This window comes from Neltuma alba, unplaced genomic scaffold, assembly GCF_004799145.2.
Source record: "Neltuma alba isolate B1F8T4 unplaced genomic scaffold, ASM479914v2 tig00012519_pilon, whole genome shotgun sequence".
NCBI lineage: Eukaryota > Viridiplantae > Streptophyta > Magnoliopsida > Fabales > Fabaceae > Neltuma > Neltuma alba.
In genome coordinates, this window is record NW_021636986.1 from 19,640 (window position 1) to 30,074 (window position 10,435).

The 10,435-nt window shown below is 36.3% G+C and overlaps 1 protein-coding gene across 1 annotated transcript; it reads left to right on the top strand.

The window, feature by feature from the left end:
• The first annotated feature begins 5,015 nt into the window (after positions 1–5,015).
• On the top strand, positions 5,016–9,777 carry LOC114728066 (ER membrane protein complex subunit 2). Its single transcript, XM_028914887.1, has 9 exons — positions 5,016–5,371; positions 6,201–6,265; positions 6,782–6,830; positions 7,654–7,748; positions 7,952–8,037; positions 8,153–8,212; positions 8,316–8,397; positions 8,560–8,673; positions 9,213–9,777. The coding sequence occupies exons 1-9, from the start codon at positions 5,185–5,187 to the stop codon at positions 9,381–9,383; spliced, it is 909 nt and encodes a 302-aa protein (XP_028770720.1). The 5' UTR covers positions 5,016–5,184; the 3' UTR covers positions 9,384–9,777.
• Positions 9,778–10,435: the final 658 nt, after the last annotated feature.

The following is a 10,435-nucleotide window of genomic DNA, read 5'->3' on the forward strand; positions in this document are numbered from 1 at the left end:
TTTAATGCGAATATCCATTTACAATCTCAACATCGATTATTAACAACCGAATGAGAGGGCATTAACAACCTAAGCAGTAGCCGTTAACAACTTACTTTATAGAATTATATAACCTCTGCATAAGAGTAAATTATAACCAAATAGTATAATACAACAACTTTAACATTAAAATGGGAAGCTTTTTGATATCATTAAGAATTTTAACCAAACCCAATAGGATTATAGCAATATTTTAATGCGAAAATCCATTTACAACCTCAACAGTAAGTATTAATAACCTAAGGAGAATTGTTAACAACCTTAGCAATGTCTGTTAACAACTAACTTTATCGGATAATATAACTTCTAACTATAACTAACTAAACTATAACTAAATAGTCTTAAAGTTAATCTTATATAGTTGTTAGAGGTTATATTATCCTATAAAGTCAATTGTTAATAGATACTGCCTAGATTGTCAACAGCTCTCTTTGGGTTATTAATACTCACCATTGAGGTTGTAAATGGATCTTCGCATTAAAATGTTGCTATAATCCTATTGGGTTTAGTTAAAATTCTTAATGATATCAAAAAGCTTCCCATTTTAGTATTAAAGTTGTTGTATTATACTATTTGGTTATAATTTACTCTTATGCGGAGGTTATATATTTTATAAAATAAGTTGTTAACTGATACTGCTTAGGTTGTTAATGCCCTCTCATTCGGTTGTTAATAGTCACTGTTAAGGTTGTAAATGGATCTTCGCATTAAAATATTACTATAATCCTATTGGATCTAGTTAAAATTCTTAATGATATCAAAAAGCTTCCCATTTTAGTGTTAAAGTTGTTGTATTATATTATTTGGTTATAATTTACTCTTATGTAGAGGTTATATAATTCTATAAAGTAAGTTGTTAACAGATACTGCTAGGGTTGCTAACGCCCTCTCATTAGGTTGTTAATAGTCGCTGCTGAGGTTGTAAATCATAATGACAGAGCAAATGTGAATCTGGAATATGAGGGGCAGTAATATCATTTTACAAAATGAAAATATTACTCTGAGGTCCTTTGGGACCTATCAGCGATTTTGACATTTCGTGGGACCTCAGAGTAATAAATTGCTTTCTGTGGGACCTGTTAGTGATTTTCCCTAAATAATATAAAAATGGGTTTAAACACAAAATGACTAAAAAAGATATAAATTTTATTAAATAGTATTATAATGTGGGGATCATAAAAAAATATTTAAAATAAAATAAATCAGCTTATTAGGAAGAAATTAAAAAAAAAATACTTAATTAAATATATTTAATGGATAAAAATATATATAAATTAGAAATCATACAAGCGTTGTATTTTTAAACTAGATAACATTACATGACTAATTGGATGCCATACTCCGTACAATTTGGTCTCTTATTGTGTAATGAACACAATCCACTTGTCTTGATCTAGGTAAATTTGATGATGATGCCCCGCCAACCTGATAATTACTCCCTCCGTTCTTTATTATAAGATACGAATAACCGAATTACATTGATCAGAGAAACAGTTAAAATTAATCAAGAACAATCAATGTATAAAAAGTATAATTTTTTTAAAAAAATACCTTTATTAATAAGGAGAGAGAACAATTAAATTATTAAAAGAAAGAGAAGTGAGAGAGGAAGAGAGTGTGAGTTGGGGACAAAATAAATATGGGTAAAATAGAAAATCAACACAAAAAAAAGTATAGACAACTCTTAAGTATCTCTTATATATAGAAATATGCCATAAGTATCAAATATCTCTTATAATAAGTAACAAATGGAGTACTGTCTTCTTGAATTATATTTTCAAATTGAGCTTGTATGAAATCTCTATCAATTCCAAAATTTCTTCTGATAAAATTATGTATAGCTATTGTCATACAAACTATTTAGACTTGAGTTTTATAGTTGTATTTGGGCATCTTGTCTAAAATTCCAAACTTATTCTTCCACACCCCAAAAGCCATTTCTATATTGCACTTCAAACTTGAATAATAATAATAATTGAAGACTTTGTTATGCTTTTTGAAATCCCAGTCATCATTTGAAGTATAAAAGGTGATAATGCTCATATCTGCAAATCAGGAAAAAAAATAGCTGAAAATAGAAATCCATAGTAGAAAACTATGCGTTTTCTCATCACTCAATCCAACAGCAATTAAGAAGAGGCAAAAATAGGAACAAATCTAGGTTTAAAAAAAAACTTGATATCTTACTAAGCGAACAAAGATGACTATTAGCGTAGTAGATTGGGAGAAAAGGAGACTGTCGGTGACAAGAGAACGAATCATGACCACCACTTGTAACAGATGAACTACCTAAAAAAGTAGGGCACACACCTGACTTGCAGTGAATGGAGACCCCAAAAACAAATATCAGCTAACAAACAACGACTCCTAAACAAAAACCAGAATAGGGAGACAGCAAAAGATAAAGGAAGATGGTGGAAGATGCTGACTTATGTTCTTCTTCCTCTTTTTTCACCCACAAGTAGAGACAAAGCGCTTGCAGAAAGAAGGAAGTAGGTAGGTGAAAATTTTAAAATGTAATTAATGTTCTAACAACCTTTTTTACTGTAAGAGTGAAAGCAAAAATATGGAGCTTCTCCTTAGAAATCCATTTGCTCTTAGAAGTCAAATTACAAAAAAGTGGTCCCAAACACACCCTCAATCCAAAAAGCTCATTTTACCAATTGGGAAGTCAGTTTGGACTTCCAAATGTAATTCTAAAATCAATGATAACAAAAGTTTAGACAAGTTGGATCCCGGGGACTCACTAGGACCAGGGCACATCCAAATATAATTCTTTTTTTTTTAATATCAAAAGAGAATCCTTACATTAGCCTACTACGACCATGCAATGTAGAATGATCAAAGTCTAAAATTGGTAGTAAAGCATCAGGAGCAAAAGCAAGAAAACGGAATCTAGATAGAGCCTTTAGTCCCTCCTTCGCCAATAAATCAGCAGCTCTGTTATTATCCCTGTTAACAAATTGAAGTGTTACTTCCCATCTCCAGCAAAGCATTCACTGGATTTCTTTGAGACCTCCAAAGTCAGTTTGATGTTCATCCAGTTCCTTAGCAAGAAGGTCCAAAGCAGTATTGGAATTAGATTCAAATATAATTCTTTTTTTTTAATATCAAAAGAGAATCCTTACATTAGCCTACTACGACCATGCAATGTAGAATGATCAAAGTCTAAAATTGGTAGTAAAGCATCAAGAGCAAAAGCAAGAAAATGGAATCTAGATAGAGCCTTTAGTCCCTCCTTCGCCAATAAATCAGCAGCTCTGTTATTATCCCTGTTAACAAATTGAAGTGTTACTTCCCATCTCCAGCAAAGCATTCACTGGATTTCTTTGAGACCTCCAAAGTCAGTTTGATGTTCATCCAGTTCCTTAGCAAGAAGGTCCAAAGCAGTATTGGAATTAGATTCAAAAATAATTCGACGAGAGCCAGCATTCCACGTGAGTTTGAGTCCATGTAAACACGCCCATAGTTCAGCGTGAAGGGCATCCCCATCATCGAGTTTATGGATAAAACCTTGAAGGAACTAGCCATCAGCATCTCAAAGGAGGCTTCCACATGCAGCTGTACAGTGAATAGTAGAAGACGCTCCGTCAACATTCAGCTTGGTCCACCCACGATCTGGAGGTTTCCACCCACACTCAACAGTGTGTAAACTAGCTCCTGAAATAAGAATGCTTGAAAGTTTCTTTCGAGTTTGTTGAAGGTTAAATAACAGTGCAGAAGAGTTTGCCACGATGACTTTGTTATTCACCAACTTACCTTCGAAAACAAATAGGTTTCGCTTGCGCCAAAGCCACCAACAAATGATGGAGAAAAGGTCATTCCACTCACTACCATTAATTGCCCGATCTATGAGATTCCAGCATAGCCATTCATGGAACGTCATTGTTGCATCAAAGAACTTTTTCCATCTTGATCAATGAATGATCTTACTCCATGGAAACCTAGTCTAATGATGGTCATGGAAGAGGTGCAGAGAGCCTTTACTGTCTCATTTGCAAACCAGGCAAGCATCATCTTTAGCGAGTTCGTGTTTACACCGTATGACATTCGTTAGGAGACTCTTCCTTGTCACAAGCCACATTGTCGTTTAGCACCCTTGGGGTATACGAAGTTTCCAAATCTTTTCCTAAAAGGGATCAAAATCAAGATCAATACTTGAGAGGAGATTATAAGCTGACTTCACAGTGAAAATCCCACTCCGATCATGTTTTCATCTTATTGCTCCCTCATTAGAAATGACTTCAGCCCCCTCGTCCACTTTCCTCCACGTCTTCTTAATCGCTGACCAAACATTAGACCCAGATTGACCTATCTCTATCTTAGGCAAAATGTCATTTCCACATTTATATTTATCGTGCATCACTCGTACCCAAAACTCGTCACGACAATGAGCAGGCTTCCATCCAAGTTTCATAAGGTGCGCCTGGTTCTGTAGCTTGGTGTGTCTCAAACCAAGACCCCCTTTAGCTTTGGGCTTACAGACCACATCCCATGCCACAAGAGAGACCTTCTTATGATCATCTGTAGTGCCCCATAAGAAACTTCTATTGTGTCGGTCGAGTGTCTCACAAGAAGACACTATGAGTGACAAGTTTGCATTGCGTAACTAGAGATAGCAGAGGTCACATAACTAATTAAAGTTGTCCTTCTAGCAAGAGATAGAGAAGTCGTTTTCCACTGGTCAAAACGATACCTCCAAACATAATTCTAAACACACTCTTAGACTACTTCGACCAAAAAAACCTACTCCTTGTTTTTGAAGAGAAAATACCTGAGAAGCAAATCGGCCCAAGATTTTGTAGAAACTGGGCTTTATTTATTTGTAGATGTCGGTCTCCTCACATCCCTTTCTCCTTGTTTGTGTTGAATCGTTGGGCTGTTTTTAATCAAAATAAACAAACAAACAAATAAATAAAAGCTGAAATCCATTTTCACTCGGATTAGGCTTTTGAGTTATGTGCCTCTCTCGTTCTTGTCGCGCTGTCTCTGGCTTTAGTTTCTGAGCGAGCGAACGCTACAAGACAAATGCGTTTATGCTTTATAGAGTCAATCGGAAGATCCGAAGCCTGACCACTCCCACAGACCCAGGACTGGAGAGACCGAGTTATACCGTTCCAAGTTTGTATCTTTGATCTGGTAGAGATGGTCACCAAAACAGAGGATACTCAGTTGAACAGGCTCGAAAACCAGGTCGATAATGGGGGCGGAGGAGCCTGGGAGTACCTGTGTCTCGTTAGGAAACTCAAGCTTCGGCGTTCGGAAAAAGTGTTGAGGCATGGCTTGTCCATATTGAACGACCCCAAAAAGCGATCCAGTCTTGGCCCAGATGGTCAGTGTGATCTAGTTTTACCCCTTTTCCGATCCGTATCCGTGTGATTTAAGTTCTCACAGACCTAGTTTATATGTTATTGGTCCTGCTGTCATTCTTAAATGGTTTGATTATGTGCTTGGGTATTGTTTGTATACAACCACCTTGTATTCTTGATTTCCTCTGTTGGAATGTAGAAATTGAGTTTCTGGTTTCTGTTTTTAGTTGTTAATTGTGAGCCAGGAGAGTTAAAATAGTGTTTTAGAGGTTACTGCAAGTAAAAAACGTTGGGATATCTTTCTGAGAGGATACTTCTGTCAAGAATTTTTCTTAAACTGATAAGTTATGTCTTATGTGGAGAGAGTTGCATGCTATCAACTGTTATCAAAAGGGAACAAATGAATTGTCTCTCCACTATACTAAATTTTCTTCCAACATAATGAAAGTCAAAGGGACAAATCAAGAATTTCCTACGTCATTAAGATTTGTGCCAAGTTGGTTCCTATGGCTGGGATAATAATGATGAATCAAGAGCATTGAAGAATTTTTGTTGTTTTATATGCATCAGCAATTTGAACTATTTTGCCCCCTCATAACTTTTTGTGAAGAGAAACTTAGTTGATTCTGTGACTTCACCCTCCCAATAGTCACACGAACATTCTTGAGAAGTGAGCCATCTTCACATATACTTGAGCTATCTAAAAACTTGTTTAATTGCGGTGATCATGACAATTTTTCGAGCTACATATTGCATTTTCTGATGGTAGATTAATTTAATTATTCCTTCTCTCACAACCCTTATCTTATCTAATATAACTTTTAGCAAATAAATAATTGCTCCTTGATGCAGAATGGACTTTGTATGAGCAGGTTGCAGTTGCAGCTATGGATTGCCAACATCTTGATGTTGCCAAGGTAGTGAAGGCTCTATCATTGTTTTAAGTTGATTTGATATTTTTGTAAGTCATAATGTTTTCAATAATTTGTCATATCCTATCTTTTTATGTTTAAGTGTATATTTTGGTACAAATTTCCCCATTGTATAATGCTAGTTTAGGAATCTTATGCAAGGATTAATTTAGAAATCTTGTTTCTTTTCTGGTTCTTCCCTCTTCATTTCTATTCTGGAGTTCTGCTGGTGTGTAAGATGGGTCTTACCAATTCTAAAGGGAATTATAAGCTTGTTTAAGGCCTTTTGTGTGAATGTATCCTGATTCTTGTGTAAGTTTGCCTTCAAATATATTGTTGTAATTCTTGTAATGATATGATTTCTGAACCTGCAGAGTGGACTGTTGTCAAATGTTTTCTCAGTTCTCTGTTTTTGTGGCTCTTGAATACTAATTCTTCTGCATCATTTTACTACATATATGATGAGTAACTACCCTTGAGATGTTATGCCTTTCAGTTGACAAAAAGTAACTCCTTTTTCAGGACTGTATAAAAGTTCTCCAGAAGAGATTCCCTGAGAGTAAACGGGTTGGTAAGTTGGATTTGTCTATGTCAATGATGTATCTTTCTGTGTCTAGCTTTGTATGGAAAAGAGATACTTAGAATAAATAATGCTACCTGTAAAACCCTTGCTTTTGCCACCACTAGGTATGTGTGGCTAAGTAGCTATCCTTTCCTGATTGATGCACAGAATAGATTATACCTTGAAAGATTTTGTAAGACTGTGTTTTTCCTCAAACATTAACTTATGAGTAGTGTAATTTTCTTTAGATTTTATATTTCATATTGATGAGTAGTTTAAGGGGAAAACATTTATGCGAACTACCTGAACCCAGATGGAGCCACTTGAACACGTGTCAAAGCCAGAATGATGTGACTCTTAATTGGACGTTTGGTTGGGGTCAAATGAGACCTAATTATTCAGACATTCTTCCTGTGGTTCTACCCATGGGCAGCCAGTAGGCTAAAAACAAACATATTGATGCAACAACATCATGATTTTATTAATTATAATATCTACACATCGCCTACAGTGCATCAGTTTGTGATGTCCTAGATGACTGCGTATGACAGGAACTAGTGCCACCCGAAATTCTCCACCACAACAACCAATTCCTGCCACCTGTACATGAAGTGAATTATGCAAATCTACACTGTGCATCTAGGCTTTATTTTTAGCCTCTAGGGAAATGTGCATATTATAATTAGATGAATTACATTTCCATCTACAAATCATTCGTTTTATAGAATTCATTGGAAGCTGCTCATATAAGTTTGTCTAGGAATGTGATGGCGTATGTTACCTCTAAAATCGAATGAGTTTTGGTGGCTTATTACTTTTGGACAAAGTGCAGGTAGGCTGGAGGCAATGTTGCTTGAAGCAAAAGGATCATGGGATGAAGCGGAAAAGGCCTACACAAGCTTTTTAGAGGATAATCCTCTTGATCAAGTAACTCACTTAACCTTATAAGAAGAAAAAATATACAAAACAAAAGGGATCAACCCATTAGTTTATGATTGTTCTGTGTGATAAAAGCTTTAAAAAATGACTTTTCATCATGTTATTGTTTTGATGGATGAATATTTTCACTTTTATCCTTAATCATGTTTGAGAAAAGAGGACCTAACTTTTTTCTTTTTTGGGGGATACAGATCATCCACAAGAGGAGGGTAGCTATGGCAAAGTCACAGGGCAACATTTCGGTGGCTATTGAATGGCTTAATAAATATCTAGAAACGTGAGAGAGATGCTGATTATTTATTTTTCACTGAAATTGAGGGTGAAAGGGAGAATTTTTTTTCCCAGTTTACATCCTATAAAAAATGACCTGAATTCTTCTGTCATTTTAACAGATTCATGGCAGATCATGATGCATGGAGAGAACTTGCAGAATTATACATCTCCCTGCAAATGTAGGATTCTTTTCTACCTACTCAAAAAGGGGCTTCGAACTTGAAGGAGTCTTCCTTGTACCTTAAAGGATTTATGTTCTAATTTTTGCCTTATTGTTGTTAGGTACAAACAAGCTTCATTTTGCTATGAAGAATTAATTATATCTCAACCTACTGTTCCACTCTTCCACTTGGCCTACGCTGATGTAAGCAATTTTTTCCCACAAATAATCAATTATTTTATTTTGATTAAATTCTACTCCCTTTCTTTTTCCTTCTCTATTGTTAAGAAGAGGGTACTGCATACTGAAGATGAATGGGAGCTGATTATCAATCTCAAGCATAATCTTGACCTCTGGCATTGATAGGTACTCTATACGCTTGGTGGGTTAGAAAACCTCCAGACTGCTAAGAAATACTATGCATCCGCTATAGACTTGACGGGAGGCAAGAATACCCGGGCACTCTTTGGTATTTGCTTGGTGAGCTCCTGCTCCCTTTCTTCTTCCTCTTTCCCTCTGAACATCCCAATTCTCCTAGTTATAATTGAAGTCACCATTCAGCTTGTCATTGATAGAATTCATATTTTCTTTGATCAGTAGCTAATTCCCACTGGGAAAATATAAAGCTGTGTGATTAACTACTGTCTTACATATATCTTGGATAGCAAGCAGCGAGATAACATGATATTCTGGTACTTATATTTGGTAAGGCAATTGAAAGTTCTCAAGAAAGAAGACATTTGATATTTTATTGATAAAAATGCTAGAAGCTGGTTTGATGTGAGATTCTTATGATTTTTTTTAGTATGAGATACCACTCAAAATAGTGTTATTCTGTGCCAGCTTATATCTCGGATGGCATTAAGCATCTTAGATACTATGATGCTAAACATAAGCATTCTGAAAGTTGTCTGGAATGTAGGAACTAAAATCTACTCAGGAACTTGGGATTTCTGAACTTTCTCTTCAAAGCCTTTTATTTCTAAGCCTGAATCGTTTAGTTTGCTCCTGCTTTCCAGTGTACTTCTGCTATTGTGCAGCTTACGCGAGGGAAGAGCAAGGAAGACAAGGATAAATCACAAGTACAATCTCTAGCGGCCAAAGTGTTGGAGAAGGATTATAAGCAGAGGGCTCCTGACAAGCTTCCTCAGGTTACAACAGTCTTGAAGGGTCTAACGTTGTCTTCCTGATGCAAGCCTTTCTCTTGAAACCTCTTGTTCTTTAGCCCACTTTTTGACGTTGACAGTGATTATTAGCAGCCTCATCAACTCATATTTCGGAAGTACCGGTCAATTTGGCTTGTCCGTTTTAAAATTAAAAAACTTGTCGGCCATACTTAAAGTGTGGACCTTCATTGAAAGACGCAAGATCCGATTTTATTTAGTTCTATGCCTTCTAATGTCCTGCGTCCATGTTCTGTTTTTTATGATAATGTTTGACAGAGAATACTGACCCTTATTATGTGCGAGTACTGTATGAAAGGGTCCTACTGATATGAATCATCTCGGTTAATGATCGGTTCAAGGCCTCTCTGGTCCTTTGTGGCGGATTATTATCTGAATTCCCAAGCCCCAATATCCTTTATCACCTCTCATCTTTTTCATGTTGGACATGCATTCTGGGTTCTTGGTTCCCTGGATAAATTTGAAAACGCGGCAGCGCAGCCAAAACAATGGAAGACGACTATTGAAGAATTTCGTGGCGTAGGCTTGTCATATATTTGAGTTACCTAGAATCCTAGTACTAGGATGGAGCCTTGGGATTCTTTTGATGACATCCTTTATGTTGTCCCTGTGTTGACATGGTATATTTATCATGGCATATGGTGATATATGCGCTTGTTTTCTGAATAAAAGACCACTGCTAACGAGGCTTCAGGTATTTTTTTGTGCTTTTCTGTTTTCCCTTTTTGTGAGGAACCGGGGCTTAGGCTTTTGTCGGATAGATGAGTTGTCTATAATTCTCACTGTTGACGTGGCAATACATCGCATATAGTCGTTTATGTTTGGTGCTGAGGTGGTTGATTAATTATACTGTCATCTCATAGATGTTGTGTAAGGTCTCATACGGAAAGGGGCCGCCAATTGAACTGTGGCTTAGTGTAGTGTTGGTAGTCAGCGATGTGTAGCAGCCTGGGCCTGAAAATAAGAGCTGTGGATGGAATTCCACATTAACCGGAAAAAAAAAGGTTTGAATTAGATGACGGAGTTGGGGTTGAATTTGAGTGGGCGATGATTGGCGA

Excerpts from the sequence above, each read along its gene's own strand:
- LOC114728066 (XM_028914887.1), top strand. The coding sequence starts at position 5,185 with ATGGTCACCAAAACAGAGGATACTCAGTTGAACAGGCTCGAAAACCAG. Across the intron at positions 6,831-7,653 it reads CCCTGAGAGTAAACGGGTTG|GTAGGCTGGAGGCAATGTTG; the intron begins GTAAGTTGGATT and ends GACAAAGTGCAG. Across the intron at positions 8,398-8,559 it reads TCCACTTGGCCTACGCTGAT|GTACTCTATACGCTTGGTGG; the intron begins GTAAGCAATTTT and ends TGGCATTGATAG.